A 17,945-nucleotide genomic window follows, 5' to 3' on the forward strand; every position below is an offset into this window, starting at 1 on the left:
AAACAAAATAGTAACAACAAAGGCAATGTCTCCTCAAAGGCACTACATATGTTGTAGCTGACATCTGCTAGTGGCATTTCTGCCACTTGGGGAAGAATGCTTGGAGCCTAAGATCTGGATCTTGAGAGAGACAGAAATAGAAACAGAGACACATGGAGAGAGAGAGAGAGAGAGAGAGAGAGAGAGAGAGAGAGAGAGAGAGAGACAGAGAGACAGAGAGACAGAGAGAGAGAGAGAGAGAGAGAGAGAGAGACAGAGAGACAGAGAGAGAGAGAGAGACAGAGATAGAGAGAGAGACAGAGAGAGAACCAAATAGAGACAAAGATAGATACAGAGACAGAGAGAAAAACAGACAGAGAGACAGAGAGAGGGATCACAGTTGGGGCCTTACATTCACAGGCCTGACATCACTATCTGCCATTACACTGAACCACAAGATAAATAGACTAGCCCACCTGCCTCAATGGACCTCTTTCTAGCATACTCCCATTGTCTCATCTTCATTCTGAACCCCTGGCTACGAATGTACCAATCTCATTGCCCATCCTGATTGTCCATTTCCTTACTCCCTTCCTGCAATGCCCTTCATTTCTAGATATACTCACCCCTTACACTGTGCTCTAGAATGTCTGCTCCCTAATTACTGAACTTGCTTTCATGCTGTGCCTTTCCCTTTTTCAATCTACTATCTTTTAGCATGAGATTTGGCTTCCTGCTAGTGATGCCGCATTTCTGGCCTCTCTTCCCAGCAGACTTTGCACTCATACCCTAGGACCACTACTCACTAGCCATGGTGGGCAAGTTGGAATTCTTTGTGTTTTCCATTGCCACTTTCAAATTTCTGCCACAATCAACATCATTCCTCACCCTCTCCCTTGAGGTCTATGCCATTCAAATGTATCCCACAATCCAGATTTTTGTATCTATTATCACTTCCCGGGACATTCTCCTTCCTTCCTCAAAAAGTTCAGTACCTTGCTTTACAGTCTTTTCCCAATTCCTGCCCTCACGTTAGGAGACTTCAAAATGCAGACCAGCATCTCATGCTCTCTCTTGTATCAACTTTCTAAACTAGTCAGTGACCAAGACCCTACACGTCTAGTCCACATGGAGGATGGGCAAAGTATGACCCAGAGATCACCATACCCTTGATCTTGCCAATACATAACAAGTGTTCCTCTTCTGTGTTCAGGAACTTTGAAATGTCTTTATCTGATATTCATTTTTAACATTCAATCTTTCCTTATGTGTTATGAACCTTACCCTGTTCTTCATCCTCCTGTTAGAAACAACTGATAGAATAACAGATAGGGCCCTGACTGGAGTCAGGAAGACCTGAATTCAAAATGACCTCAGACATTTGCTAGTTGTGTGACCCTGGATAAGTTACATCTATCTGCTTCAGTTTTCTTCATTGCAAAGTGGGAATAATAATATCATTTACCTTACAAGATTGTTGAGAGGCTCAAATGAGATCATATTTATAAAAAGAAAAGATACTTAGCACAGTAGGCTCTTTATAGATGATTCTATTCAGCCTAGCACTCAGTAAAAAGGGAGCCCTTTCAGTGTATAACTTGAGTGGATGGTCCACTGCAGAGGTTGACAGAGAAAAAAGGAGCCAATGAAATTAGCCCACCAGAGAGTGAGTATGCTGGAGGATGGCCTGCCCTTTGGTCTGAAGGACTCCTAACTGGGATTCAGGACCACAAAACCTGCCCAACTGTGATCACTTACTAGACAAAGTCAACGAGCTTATGTCTGATTTCTTTTTTTGTTGGATTTTTTGCAAGGGAATGGGGTTAAGTGGCTTGCCCCAGGTCACACAGCCAGGTCATTATGAAGTGTCTGAGGCTGGATTTGAACTCAGATCCTCATGAGTTCTGGGCTGGTGCTGTAGCTGACCTAGTTAATCCGTTTCTGTCTGATTTCTAAGCTTCAAAAATGAGCTAACTTGGGAAAATTCAACTCAGTATCATTCTAAGACATTTTCTCAGGTGGAGGTCATAAACACCACTTTTCTGCCTCTCTCACCCAAGGGAGGTGAGAGAACTAAGAGGAAGGAGAGAGAAGAAGGATTTTTTTCCTAAAGAAACACAACGAAAGTTTGTGTTTATACACACACAGACACACACACGAACATGGAATAAAGCTCTGCTTATAAAAATCATCCTCAACAACTATGAATAATTCCTCTTTAAAGTTATTACTTGGTCATTAAATAAAAATATCTTCCACATATTTCCTTTCAAGGAGCTCGATGGTCTTTTCTGCAATTAGTCAACTGGCCTTATCAAATTCCTGTGATGAAGGTAAAAGGCAGGTATTATCTCCCCCATTTTACAGATAGTGGGGAGGGGGAAGAACAGTGAGGCACAGTGACTTGCCCAAGATCATGCAATTATTAAGTACCAAAGTCAAAAGTAGATCTATGATCGCTTCCCTCGGGGCTCTTATTCTTTCTAATAGAAATACCATTGCTCTTTACTCAGTACTACAGAATTTCTCACAAAGTATGACTCAGATGTTTGCCCTTCATTCTGGAAGGGGACCATGACATCAGGGGAGGTGATGCCAGGATAAGCACATGAACTGGATTGGAATAACGGGGGAGAGCTGTGCTCAGTCCCCAGCCTCACTTTCTCCTCCAGAGCCATCTGGGCCCAGTGGCCAGCTAGGAATCAGGATGACTGGAGATGGCCCTGGATGGGAGGTAGCCAGGCTTAAGTGACTTGCCCAAGGGCACACAGTAAGTATCAAGGGTCTGAGGCTGAGTTTCAACTCCTGTCCTCCTGACGCCAAGGCTTAGCTGCCCAATATGGAGGAGGAATTGTAGGTTGTCACCTAGAGAGAACTTTACTGAGAATCAGAACAGCAGGCAAGACTATTCCACTGGGAGAAGCCAGAAGTCGGGAGACCAGACTATCAACAGACAGCAGGTGAAAGAGCAAAGCAATCTTTTGCTGCCACTTCTGGTTTGAGTCTGAATGATGTGCACACTCAAGAGAAGGACGTACAGTGAATCAGGAACATGTGGTGAGGGGGTGACAGGTGAGGCAGATCTGAGCCTCACCTCTCATTGCAAAGTTGTATGCACTCAACCCTTCACAATCAGAGGTGAGACTCAGCTCTGGCTCACCTGCTGCCCCCTCATCACACGCCCCTGGAGTGTGCAAATGGTTTAATCTTCTGGAACTGGCATTGGGAAATGAAGATGGGGCCAAGGATGGGGGGTTTCACTGGCCTCTGAAGATACTAAACTTGACCTTGACTCCAGTTGTGTGTGAATCAACACAGATTATGTTGCACAGCTAGATGGTGCAGTGGCTAGAGCACTAGGCATGGAAAAAGGAGGAGCTGAGTTCACATCTTATCTCAGATGCTTCCTAGCTATGTGACCCTGGGCAAATCACTTCACACTTGCTTGCCAAGGTGGTTGTATTTTGAAAGGTAGGTGCTGCTTGCCAGAGAAGGAGAATAGCATTAGTCACTAATGAGGTAAGCATGTACTATTCAGATATAGATGATGATGGTCTGTCCTATTGACCTTGTGATACCAAAATTATGTGGACATCCATTAGGAAGGCTAGCTGTAATATCCAACAAAACATTATGCAATTGAATGGAAGCACAGCTATGAGATTGAGACTTGAACCTAAAAGTATATCCAGTTTAAGTGAATTTTCTAACCAAATCAATTTTCACTGCCTCTGTTGACCTTGGAATATGGGTAGTGATAACAGATACATGATGAAGGATTATGAGATGTCATACATCCTCAGGAAGCTCCGAACTGGACCTATTAGGATTCTGAGAGTTAACAGACTGCTGACAAGCTTGGAAGGTTTTGGTGGAAGTGCTAGATGGTATTGGTAGAGAGGTATTAGTCTATTGAGATGCCAATGATCAGTCTTACTTATGATGCATCAAGAAAAACAGGATAAGGGCACACTGATATAGCCAGATAGAATTCATTAATGGAGTCTGTTGAATATGTGATTTGCAGGCTACTGAGATGTATTTTATTATGTGTTTCACTACATCATGCAAGAAATATTTCCTGTGGGTACCATGTTGAGATAGCTACATGTAAGTGTGTGGTTGTGTGTACATGCACGTGCACATATATGTGCATGTATGCACATGCTGGTGTATACTTACGCATGCGCTGTAGTGTATATGTGCTAGTGTGTCTGTGCACATATGTACACATACACTTTAAGTGTGTGTGCATGTGTGTGTGTGTGCTGGTGTGTAGTATTTGGGATATTCTGTTGATATGTGCTTCTTGAAACAGACACTATTGCTGTATTACATTGCCATGTTATTAAATGTTAATGATATACAACATTATTCCATGTGAGACTAATATGTGTACTATATGCATGTGCTAGGTTGCAAGAAGCCTTTTCCAGTCTCGCTTATGGCTAGTGTCTCTCCCTCTATGGATTATCTCCAGCTTCTTCTGTATAGGTCTTATATCTGTATGTGTATATAAATGACTGAAAGTGGCTTTCCTCATTAGAAGGTGAATTCCTTGAGGGCAGGCACTAATTTTTGGTTTTGTTTTTTTTTTTTGTTTGGTTTGGTTTTTTTGCTTTATCTCATATCCCCAGCACTTGGAATGCTTCCCATCATAACAGTGCTAGACGCATAATAGGTCCTTAATAAATGTTGATTGACTTGCTATATGATTACATAATGAATACCAGACACTAGTAAATACACACTATATATATAAGATTGCATAACATTATATGGAGGGAATTTCGCCTTAAAGACACACTGTAGTTTTGCTGACCCTTTGTTAACGATGTGAACTATGTAATGTTAATGTTTTGTACACCAACAGGCATCCTGACTCCCCTCAAAGGATTTTCTGGGACTGCAAATTTTTCACTGAGGGGAGGATAGAGTGCTGCTTAGACTTCAATAATGCCAAAGGTCAGAGAGGGCAAAGATAGAGGCATGAAAATTCGTGTCTATTCAGATTTAAAAAAGCATTCCATACCTAGAAAAGGGTGAGTCAGTTCAACTATACAGGAACAGTTCAGCAAAGACAAAGCCTGTATCCAGGGACACAGACTCTCTCTATCCCTTTGTACCCTGACACTCCTCTTGTTAAGATCCTGACAACAACCTGGGAACTGAAGTTGACTGGTCACATAAGTAACGGTATGGTCCCTCACTGAGGGAACTATGTTCTGAACTGGGAAGACTTGTAGGGGAGGGCTTGTCTCTCCCCACCCTCTTGCTTGGAGGTGACAAAACATTGGAGTCAAGGTTTCTAAGTTGGTCAAAAGGGAGAGGCTTCTGTGGGGGTGTGCTGATTAATGTTTAACCACTAGCTCCCCTCATCCCTCAAAAAAATCATGCATGCATAACACATTTTTAAGCGTAATCTGTATTCTTAACATCTCATCCAATACTTTCTTAAGTCTAGACAATCAACCAAAAAAAATAAATCTCTGATGTATAACATCTGCCAGTTTCTCAGGTATAAATGTTACCCCTGAAAATTTCACAAGTTGCTCTCACTAGATAGTTTGAACTGGCTGCAGCATACCCCTGGACTTCTGCCAATCCCAGGCAAAAAAGAGATTGTTGCCCTTGCTGAAAGAGCACAGGAGTTAGGTCTCCAGCTGAAAGAGAACTGTAACACTACAGCTGCAAAAGGGACAGTGACACCCAGCCAAACCTGACTTCCTATCAAAGACTGTGAGCCCAGAGACCCTAGCATATTGATCAGTCTGCCAGAGACACCATAGCCTAGGAAGAACCTAGTGGCTAAGCATTGGGTTTGCCCCAGGCCAGCAGTTGCTACTCAATGTCCAAGTGATCCCCACAGCCTAGCCTGGTTGGCAGTATGCTGCTCAGTCCAGGTCAATGGTAAATGAAGCCATCCGGGCAAGATGGCACACTGAGAGAAGCAAACCCAGTTGAGCTACTCATCTGGAAGAAACAGTGCATTCTGTGAAGAAGCAGCCCAACCAAGCAATGGAGTGATTCATCTTTTGCCAATGCCTCACTTCACACTGCCTTACTATTGTAACAAATTTTAAATTTGTGCCTACTCTTTCACATCTGGCCGAGTATAAGGAAGGAAACAAAGAGGGATTACATGCCTACTATGTTCTAGGAACTGAACTGAATGCTTTACGAATAATATCTCACTTGATCATCACAACAACCCTGGGAGTTAGAGGTTACTATTATTTCCATTTTATACGTGATAAACCCAAGGCAGATGATGGTTAAATGACACAATAAATGCCTGAAGTCACATTTGAATTCACGTCTTGTTGACTCTAGACCCAGCACTCTATCTGCTGTGTCATATTTTTTAGGTTTTTGCAAGGCAATGGGGTGAAGTGGCTTGCCCAAGGCCACTTGGGTAAGCTAGGTAATTATTAAGTGTCTGAGGTCAGATTTGAACTCAGGTACTCCTGACTCCAGGGCCCGTGCTCTATCCACTGTGCCACCTAGCCGCCCTTCTGCTATGTCATTTAATTGTATAGGTACACAGTACATAAATGATGGCTCATGAGATAGTGTTAGGCATAATCACTCATCCAGAGAATCTGAGATAGAAGTTGCCCCTCTAGGGACCCAACCTTCTAGTGTGAGTGTGAGTACAAACTGAGGAAGACTAGAGTGGGTGTTATACGCATGTATTTATGCTTTCTTTTTAACTTAATCCAGTCTTTTTTTAAGGTACCATATGGTGCTGAGGAATATGTATATCATTTAATGTTCATTCAGAAGGTGGAATGTCTGTCATAACTATCTTCTCTAATACTTCGTTCAGTTCTATATATTATGTTTTATTTATCTTCAATTCAGCCATCTCAAGGTACATTAAGGTTCTACATTTTTCCCCAGTTCAGTTAATTTTTTATGCCATTGGGTACATATATGTTTATTATTGCTATTATTGTCTCCGATCCCTTTAATCATTTTTGCTTCATCTAATAGCATGAAAGCAAATTCTTTTTTTTTGGTAATCATATGACTTTTCATAGTGTCCCCCCAGTATTTCCTTTTAATCCTGTTATTATTTTTATTTGGTTCTTGCATACAGCATATTTTTTAGTTTTCTTATTCATCCAGCCACGCTCTTTTCTTCATAAGGATTTATTCACATATAAAGTAATGAGTGCTAGGCATGTATTCCCCTCTGTTTACTTATTTTGGGTGTCTATTCGTATCCCATTTCTCTCGGCCAATACTACTTTGTCTCCGTGACTCATTTTGCTCAAGCTACTTTGACAATAACCTATTCTCTCAGGTTCTCCCCCTTGATTCCAGTTACCTGCCCTGTCCCAAAGCCTTCAACTTTACTCATATTTTTAAATTCTTTTTCTTGCGGTATCCCATTAAAATTTTACCTCGCCATCTCTTCTCTAATTCCTTAAATACCATTTTGTTTTCCTTTGGTTTGTCTATTTCTTTTTCAACCCTTCTGTTTTCTGAATTTTATTCACTCATTCATGAAACTTACCCATAATAGTTTTTTTCCTTTGTCATGAGAGGAGAGTTTCTCAAATGACCAAATTTGAGCTTTCTCTTCTTTTTGTTGCTTAGTCATTTTTCCGTCATCTCCAACTATTTGTGACCCCATTTCAGGTTTTCTTGGCAAGGACACTGGAATGGTTTACTGTTTCCTTCTTCAGCTCATTTTATAGATGAAGAAACTAAGGCAAATAGAGTTAAGTGACTTGCTCAAGGTCATACAGCCAAGAAGTATCTGAGGGCAGATTTGAACTCAGGAAGACAAGTCTTCCTGACACAATTCTTCATACTCCATCCACTGCAGTGTTACCTAACTGCTCCTGCTCCCTCTTCTTCCCAATTTCTATCTTATGGCCCTTGTAGAGTTTATATGATCTTTGCTATTTTCTGTGGTTTATTTTTACCAATATCATCTCACCGAGTAGCAATGCCAAATGGAAGCAGCATCATGCCATTCTATGTTCCAAGTCATAACTTCAGCCCTTACCATGATCAGTCTTCATTCCTACGGCCACGTGATCTTTTATGATTTTATGTATGTTCTACCCATTCTGAGCATTGGCTGTCCTTGGAAAATCATGTATCTCTGACTCCTGGGATGTAATACAGATCTAGAAGGAACAAATCTTTTCCAGAGAAAGTTGTTTCCAAATGGACAAATCCCACTGTAATCCCCACACAGCCCATAAAATCCACTATCGATTTACTTTTTTTTTTTAAACCACATACATCCTCTTTCTTTTTCCCCTTCTTTCCCATCCCTATCCCAGGCCCACCCCTCCCCTGCTTTTCATTATATTCTCCCACAATCACCTATGTTGTCGAGAGACTAAATTCTTATCATCTCTGGATTCAGCTGTGGTGCTTCATCTAATTCCATCTCTTACCTCCCCTCTCTTCATTCATGCACCTTCCTGCTGTGTTATCACCTCCCACAAGACACTGATTCCTTTAGAGGAGTCCAGGGGATTGAGTCCATAGAGTATTAATTCATTTCTCCACCTTTCCCTTTGCTTATTATCCTTAAATCTTCCATCTTATTGCCTCCTGATGATCCGTCTTTGTTATTTTCATAATTTAACATCTTTTAAAAATAACATAAATCTGAGAGAATTAGTTATACTACTTAATCTTTCCTTGATAATTGTACTTGGTTAATTTTCGTGTGTTGCTGTAATTCTGGAAGTGTTTGCAAGTTGAATGATCTTCCTATCTGGGGGATTTTTGGTCTTTCTCTGTATTTTTCTGGTTTAATTTGGTGTGCAGTCTCACCTCCAATCCTCATCTTTTGTTCAGGGTCCATCATTTTTATTTATTTGGGGATGCAGCTTGAGCTCATTTGCTTTTTCAAACCTCCTCTTACATTCTCTTTTCTCATCTTGTGTTATTAGAATTGCCTTTCCTTCATACATGAAGACCATTCTCTCTTGTATCTTTTGGTTTTTCATTCTTTCTCTTGTATTCTCAACTCACTTCTGGCTTTTCTTCTCATTCTTTGGCCCTTTCCACTTCTGTACTGACTGTGGCCCTTTCCTCCTTCCCTAGCTAGACACTCCTTTGCCCCCCAAATCCCTCCATTCTTGGTGTGCATACTCATCTTCCTCACAATGAGGTGGTTTAGACCCTGGGACATTGCCTAGAGTAACTGAACTCTGAGTGAAAGACTATTATAGGCTTCAACATAGTTTCCAGATACCCTTTCCCAATGCATAGAGGTTCTTTCCCTTTTTACATTCCTACTTTCCCTCCCCCTTCCCAGATTTCCTTTTCATGGCTGGGCAGAAAAAGAATTTTCCATTTCTTGTGGAGTAGGGATTCAACCTGTGAGTCACTACCATAGTGGGACTTAGGCAAAAATCTCCACGGCTGGAACCTGTATCATAAGCTTCATTTGTCCTCAATGCCTATGAAATGCAGTGGGTTGAGGACTGGCATGTTGACTGGGAGCTCTTAAGTATTTAGACTGATGTTATTTTATGAGAGTTTTACCTTGTGGTTTGTTCCTGTTTTGTCTTGTGGATTCAGATTTACCAAAACCCTAGATTTTACCACCTAACCAGCATCCAGCATGCATTCCTTTTTCTGAAGTTTTTGAGTGCTGAGGCTTCAAAATACCACTATGTGACCATCTTACTGGTCATATGTTCAAAATTTTTTTTTGTTTGTAGGATTTTGCAAGGCAATGGGGTTAAGTGGCTTGCCCAAGGCCACACAGCTAGTAATTATTAAGTGTCTGAGGCCGCATTTGAACTCAGGGACTCCTGACTCCAGGGCCAGTGCTCTATCCGCTGCGCCACCTAGCCGTCCCCATATGCTCAAAATTTTACATGCTTTGTTTTTAGATTCAGACTCTCTTATCTGTCCTTGTTCCCATTTTCTGTACATGCCTTTTAAAAAGTTAAATTGGTTGCTTTCTTTAGACAGCTTTCAGTTTTCCTCCTCTTAGACAATAGTGGAATCGAAACCATGGGTGATATAAATTCTACCTCCATATTAGGAAGAACTTCCTAAAACCGAGATTCACTTAACAATAAAAATAATAGTATATGCCATGTCCATGACAAGGTTCAGTTAGAGATTGGGTGACCAATTGGCCATGGCCATTTCAGGTTAGACCAAAGTTCCATCAAGCTTTGAAATTCTAAGATTTAGGCAGTAGTAATGAATTGGTGAAGCTTACATTATGGCCAAGAAATGGTTCTTTTTCATGTTGATTAGCCACAAGATAGATCATTGCTCCCACTATTCAACTCATTCCTGCACCTCCAACTCCCATCAGACCCAGTGAATGGGTGCATTTTACGTGTGCAAGATCAATATATGATATCTGCTATCTTTCTTGTTTCTCAGGTGGAGGTGCAGTGGGATGGGATGCACTTGGACTAGTCCTGACAAAGGAACTGCCCCTTGAACAGATTAGGATTCTTAATGCGATTGGTGTCATGCATAGAAACATCACTAGAATGTTCATGGAAGTCTTATTGTATTACATACCGATCTAGAAATTCTCCTTTTAAACTCAACTTTTCTGGAAATGTGCTATGAATGGAGAACACACTGTTTTCAGTGAATGACCACATCAAATGAGGTAGAGTCATACAGTCAACCCTATCTGCATATAGAGTCACCATGCCGTGTATGGATTATACATATGCTCTAGGAGCTGTCCCTTCTCTCCCCCCCCCCCACCCTAATTGCCCATCTGGTCCCACAGATGCTCCGGGGTAGGCTTCTTTCCCAGAGCCACATGAAACCTTGTTTACCTTCTTTGCCCCCTCTTTGGGCATGCTGAGTGGACAAAGGGAGAAATTTTTCCTGGTTTTAATCGACATCCCACTCTTCTGGCAGGGCTATTGATAGACTTGGTCATTCTGCTCCTGATAGTCAACTCTTCTAGCCCCTGGTCTCTTCCATGCAAAAAAAAAAAAAATCCTGCCTCCTAGAAAGGTAAAAAAGTGGCTTGTGTGATTGTCCTATCTTCCTCTGCTATAAGATAAGATGAAAAGGTATAGAGAGAGGATAGGATAAATTTGCTACCTCCTCCCTCCTCTGGCTCTTCAGTGAGGGGATCTGAAAAACCGGCAGACTGCTAGTTTGGGTGTTCTGTACTGATGCTCTCTTCTCTACCCCCTATTTTGGGGACTCAGGAACTGACCATCCCAACACCACTGGAGAGCCTTTAGAATAGGAATAGCCTTACTGGGCCAATCTATCCCTAGGCAAAGTAACTTTGTCCCATTTCAAAACTTTCTGATTCAATAAAGTAAAGCCAATTTCACCACATTAGAAGGTGATATTTATAATCTGGTATAAAAATAGTTAGAAAAAACACACACACACAAATAGGTTTACATGAACACACATTTACTGCAAGTAGCTCTATGGAAAGCCAAGTCAGATAAATATGAACACTATACAGAGGTGCAAGTCAGTTTCCCCAAACAGCAAAGCAATGTGCTTACAGAGAAAACAATGTGACAATATTTACAATGGATGACAAAATGTGAGCATTTTGAAGCAGATTTGTGAAGCAGGAATAGCAAAATAACGCACAGTTTCCACCATACATGTTTTTAGTCTTTACAGACAAAAATTACTATGTCCAACATCAAATGAAATTTACAGGTCACAAAACATCCTTCTGTCTTTGATGTTTCTGTACTACACAGCAGCGTCAACTGGCGGCTGGAAGATAATATACATGTGTATGTGTGTGTGTTTGTGTGTGTGTGTGTGTGTGTGTGTGTTTGTATGTGTGTATATGTGTATGTAGTGATATTTTAAAATTTTTCTTCCAGCAAAATACTGAATTATTTGTCTGTAAACTAAATGATTCAAAAAGATTGCATATGTGCTCCACATGTCGTACCTGTTACTAAGTGTGTGTGTTGTGTTTGAGGTCACCTATATATTCAGCATAGATTACAGTGTTGCCTCTGTTGCGCGCTGACAGCCTCAAGCCTGGACATGGAAATAAAGTAATGTTAACATTCTTTTTTTCCCCCCACTTCACTTTTTCTTTTCACAATTCCAAATGATTAACAACACTCAAATTACATTTTTTTTAAGGAAAAAGGTTATCTAAACATTGCAGTGTTATAAAAAAACAAATAAAAGCTACATAGCGTGATAGGGTGGAGTTTATAGAAGGAAAACAACTTTTTGAATTGAGTGAGTCTATGCTCCAGCAGCAACTAGTAAGTGTACCAACGATCGCCATCAGCAAGATTCATAAGGAGTGAGCTAAGGAGCTCAGACGGCCGCCCGCCACCCTCCACCACTAGCTTAACTCAGTTTGTCTAATGATTAGTTTTGAGTAGCGTGTGCTGCAAAACTGCTCAGAAAAACGTATGTGGTATTGGACATCAAATAACGATTTTCATTAGCATATATCTGAAGACTGAAAATAGAAATACATATTATTTGACATCAAGGATTCTATTGGGGTTTGTTTTGTTAATTAGAATGTACTTTAAGAGAACTCAAAACGCAATTTGATTTTAAATAATTGTGTTTCTTTTTTTAGTTAGCATATACTTTCAGACTTCTTGAAAATAAAAATCACACGTTATTTGACATCCAATTGTTTGGTATTTGTTGTTAGCATGTTTTTTTTATTTTTTTTTACTTAGCATATCCTTTAAGACTGCTCAAAAGTAGAAGCACGTGTTATTGGACACCAAATGCAAATGATCGTGTTGGTTTTTTTGTTTTCTTTTGTGTTGGTTTGGTTGTTTCCATTAGCAAGTACCTTAAGACCGCTAGAAAATAGAAGCACATGTTATTTGACATCAAATAATAATTTTTACTTAGCATGTCCTTCAAGACTGCTCAAAAATAGAAGCACATGTTATTGGATATCAAATTCCAATGATCGTGTTGGGTTTTGTTTTGTTTTGTTTCTGTTAGCATGTACCTTAAGACTGCTAGAAAATAGAATCACATGTTATTTGACATCAAATGATTGTGTTGGTGTGTTTTTTTGGTTAGGATGTATTTTAATTGAAATATTATTTGTCTTGAAATAATTGTTTTTTAGTTAGCATATACCTTAAGACTGCTTTGAAAATAGAACCACATGTTATTTGACATCAAGTGATTGGGGGCTTTTTGGTTAGCATGTATTTTAAGAGTTCTTGAAATGTTATTTGACATCAAATAATTGTTTTTTTTTAGTTACTATGAACTTTAAGACTGAAAGTAGTAGCACATGTTATTTGACATCAAATGATTGGGGGGATGCTTACTTTAAGACTGCTTGAAAATAGAAGCACGTGTTATTTGATATTAAATGATTGTGTGTTTTTTTTTTGTTTTTTGTTATTTTTAATTTTTTTGTTTTTTGTTTTTTGTGTGTTTTTGTGTTTTGTGTGTGGGTGTGTGTTTGTTTTTGGTTAGCATGTATTTAAGATGGCTTAGAAAAAAAGCACATGTTATTTGACACCAAATGTGTTCGTCTTTTAGTTAGCGTGTACTTTAAGACTGCTCAAAATTTAAAAATGCATGTTATATTTGACATCAAAACCAAGTGGCTAAGTTGTTATAGAAACCATACATTATTTTTTCAAGGTTGTATGTTAGATGTGAAGCACTTTAAACACACACACGCAACACACAGGATACATAATACCCAACACACAACACAATATACACTGGCACACGCAACATACACACACAGAACAAACACCACACCCTTCCACAATATACAACTAGGAGTCTGCCAGTAGGGTTGCATTATGGCGAGACAAATTTGTACCACCACCATTTTACAAACCCTCGAGCAGTCTCTAGGACCTGGGTAAGGATCCTCAGCGCTTACCACCAATCAATGAAATACTTTCAAAGGTCAACATTAAATTTTAAATTCAGCTCCAACTCAGATCGGAGCAAAAGTTGCAGAGCTTACTTTAATTTCTTAACATTTTCTGTAAACTCATTTTCCAAATTGAGAGATGACCTTTGAGAAGGTTTGTTTCTTTGTTTGTTTTTAAGGCAAATGAGAAATCGAGGATCAAGTCTAATGTTTTTTCAAGATGGAAACTTGGTCCAAAATTGGGGTTGGGGTGGGGCAGGGGAAGGGTATAACTTGGTAATAATGAGACTACTTGCTAAGTGTGGGGGACAGGGGGACTTATTGAACAAAACCAGATTAGGTTGGTTATTGGGAAAAAAATGGTTGGAAATGGCCAATTTGAATGCATAGAAACCCCCAACTTAATGTTATGTTGAAGTATCGAGCAAGTAGCAACAAAGCAAAACCAAATCAATCTGTCCTTCAGCTGTGCTTTTTAAGTATTAGAAATTCTCCATCAAAACCTCACTTTAGCTGACATTAAATTCATAAATGCACTATCTATGATCAAGAAATGCATCTCTTAGCACTGAGCAAAAAGAGCCTGAATCATAGATCCATATGTTCTTAGTGTTCTTCCTTTTTCTCTGGCCCCTTCAAAAGGTTTTTCAATTTAAAAACTGGAATGGAAAGTAGCGAAATTTACAGGCTATGACAACTATGACTAGATAAGCAAGCTCGTTTATTAGACACGGTATGGGCCACCATCTCAGTGTCGCTTAGTGTGAGAAGGAAAAATCTTTTCAAGAGGCTGAAGGGGGCTCAGAATTTCTCATTAAGTATTTGTTTCCTCTAAAGAGGCAAGCGGAAGAAAGCAACAACAATCCAAAGTACAGTTGTCAACATGGTTAATTTCCAAGGCAGCTGGCCAACTTGTGTGTGAACAAAGCCGTTACACTGTTGGTGGTGATTTCTGGGCTTTCTATCCAGAAACCACTGGCCTCTCCAAAAGCAGGTCGGTCTTGAGGATACCAGCTGAAATGCCACAAGCAACACTTTCTTCTAAAATACGATTTCCATGGCAATGTAATCACTCTAGAAAGAACAACAACACAATTACTTTTCTCAGAATAAGTCTGAAGAGCATTTTCCTAGTGCAATGATTGCTCGTTCAATCTTACTTCATTTACAAAAAGACATGAAGAAAAGGCTCTCCGAGCTCTCCATGGTGGTTCCTTCCACAATCTCCCCCCACCCCCGTCCGTCTCTGGGCTGGGGTTCTGCAGTTAAGGAACTGTCTGGCCTGGCATGTGTGTGCATTGCTCTACTTCCTCCCAGCAGAGTAAGTCACAGACCAGACAGAGGCAGATCAAGGGGATATTTCTTCACCTTCCCCTCCGTTGTTGCTTTAAGCACAATTCCTCCCTAGCAGCTCAAGTCAACATCCTTAAAAGAGATCATTCATAAACTCTCAAAATCCAAATCAAAAGCAAAAATGGTCCATTTTATCACTAAATTGCCCCCTCCCCACCAAAAAAAGCTATGGTATCTTTATTCCCTTTTTACAGATGAGGGTACATAGATTCACAAAGGTTGAGCTGCCCAAAGTCACAGAATAAAGACTTGAACTCAGTTTTCTAACTCCTTGCATTATATTCTTTTCAAGAAACCACTTTAATCTAGTTGGGAGAAAACTATCTAAAAAAATGCTTTTCTTTTTTTTTCCTCTGAGAAGTGAAAATTTAAACACCCAATTCTTTCTGTACCTGTGCACACTATCGTCTCCTCTCAATTATTCACAAGGCTGGAGAAAGGCCTTAGTATGAATAATAGTAATGAAAATTGCCTTAGCATGTTTTTAGGATGTGACTATTGCTTTCTGCCCTTGTCTGTGTCTGTCTCTTTCATATACACACATTTCTCAAAGAATGCTTCTAAACTTTTTTCCCTTTTCTTTCAATCACATTCCTACCTCCCACATTTAAGACGATTCCCTATAATCCCACTCTCCCCACCTTCACTGAGACTGAGACCATCTAAATTCTCAGCATCACCACCCATCCTCTCCTCCTTCACACTCAAGCAAGTGGGTAACAGGGGAAGAAACAGCCCGACTTCTTCCCATGGCCAAACTCTATATGCACCAATGACTCCTTGGGACTGTGCTCTAGTAATGGCTTCCTTTGTCTTCATCTATGTCCATTCTTTCCCTCTACCAAAGTCTTCTCTTGATCCATACCATTCTTTCCCTTCATTTCTGAAATTTCTACATCTGATGCCTCTAATTTCTGAGCATTTATTCTCTTCTCAGCTCTTTGCAGTCCATTCATTCCACATCTGCCCAGTTATCATTGTTAGGAAACTATTTTGAACACCTAGTCCAAATTTCTCTTTCCACAACTCCTCTTTTCTTCCTGCTCTTCTTTGATTTGAGGCGTTGTTTTGAAGTTTTTTGAAGGGGAATGGTTTTCTTTAAATTTTTTAAAATTTATTTAAGGTACACCCAACCTTTCTGGAGAGCAGTCTGGAACTATGCCCAAAGTGTAACAAAAATGTGCATACCCTTTCATCCAGCAATACCACTACTAGGTCTATACCCTGAGAAGATGATGAAAAAGGGTAAAAATATCACTTGTACAAAAATATTCATTGTTTGTGGCGGTAAAGAATTGGAAATCAAGTAAATGCCCTTCAATCGGGGAATGGCTTAGCAAACTGTGGTCTATGTATGTCATGGAACACTATTGTGCTATTAGAAAGCAGGAGGGATGGGAATTCAGGGAAGCCTGGAGGGATTTGCATGGACTGATCATGAGTGAGATGAGAAGAACCAGAAAAACATTTTATAGCCTAACAGCAACATGGGGGCAATGATGAACTTGCTCATTCCATCAGGGCAACAATCAGGGACAATTTGGGGCCGTCTGCAATGGAGAATACCATCTGTTTCCAGAGAAAGAACTGTGCATTTTGAACAAAGACCAAGGATTATTAACTTTAATTCAGGAAAACACTGATATCTTATTGTCTGATCTTGCTATCTCTTATACTTTATGTTTCTTCCTTAAAGATATGATTTCTCTGTCATCACGTTCAATTTGGATCAAAGTACACCATGGAAACAATGTACAGACTGGCAAATTGCCTTCTGTGGGGGGTGGGGGGAGGGAAGTAAGATCAGGGGGAAAATTGTAAAACTCAAAATAAATAAAATCTTTGAAAAATAAAAAAAAATTATTTAAGGCAATAGGGTTAAGTGACTTGCCCAAGTCACACAAGCTAGGCAATTATTAAGTGTCTGAGGCTGGATTTGGACTCAGGTCCTCCTAACTCCAGGGATGGTGCTCTATCTACTGCACCATCCAGCTGCCCCCTTCCTGCTCTTCTTAATTCTACCCCCTGGAAGAAGCAGAACAAGCCCAAATCTCTTGTACAACGAATATATTTAGACATTTATTAGGCCCCTTCTCCCTAAAGTATTCTAACTCCAGGCTAAACATTCTCACTTCTGTCAGCCATTCATTCTCTCTCTCTCCCTAATTTTATTTATTTAAGGCATTGGGGTTACATGACTTGTCCAAGGTCACACAGCTAGTAATTATTAAGTGTCTTAGGTTACATTTGAACTCAGGCACTCCTGACTCCAAGGCTGGTGCTCTCTCTACTTCACCACCTAGCTGCCAACCATTCACTCTTCTACTGCTCCCTTCACCCACTCCCCCACTATGCCAAATTCATATCTGGCCTTGAAAGTAATGCTTTTTAAAATAAAAATCAGATATCACTCAGATCTCTGCTTGTACCACTGTGGTGCAACAAGTTACTCCAATATAAAAATGACCCATTAATAAATGGGTACCTTAAATAATAGACCTCCAACTTAACTGAGAAAGCTCTATTCCCATTTCCTAAAATTCAACTCTCCCTTGTTAGATGATAAAGTTTATTGAAAAGGTACTGCTAGGGGCAAGCTAGGTAGCACAGTGGATAAAACACCGGCCCTGGAGTCAGGAGTACCTGGGTTCAAATCCGGTCTCAGACACTTAATAATTACCTAGCTGTGTGGCCTTGGGCAAGCCACTTAATTAACCCCATCTGCCTTGCCCAAACCTAAAAAAAAAAAAAAAAGGTACTGCTGAGT

At 40.1% G+C, this 17,945-nt stretch overlaps 1 protein-coding gene across 1 annotated transcript in view; it reads right to left on the reverse strand.

Moving 5' to 3' along the window:
• Positions 1-11,178: 11,178 nt before the first annotated feature.
• IRS4 (insulin receptor substrate 4) overlaps positions 11,179-17,945 on the reverse strand; it is a 32,332-nt gene continuing 25,565 nt past the window's right edge. The window contains exon 2 of the mRNA XM_074202620.1: positions 11,179-14,899. Within this exon, the coding sequence (XP_074058721.1) occupies positions 14,895-14,899 (5 nt within the window). The 3' untranslated portion in view covers positions 11,179-14,894. The remainder of the gene's footprint in view (positions 14,900-17,945) is intronic.

This window comes from Macrotis lagotis, chromosome X, assembly GCF_037893015.1.
Source record: "Macrotis lagotis isolate mMagLag1 chromosome X, bilby.v1.9.chrom.fasta, whole genome shotgun sequence".
Taxonomy (NCBI): Eukaryota; Metazoa; Chordata; class Mammalia; order Peramelemorphia; family Peramelidae; genus Macrotis; species Macrotis lagotis.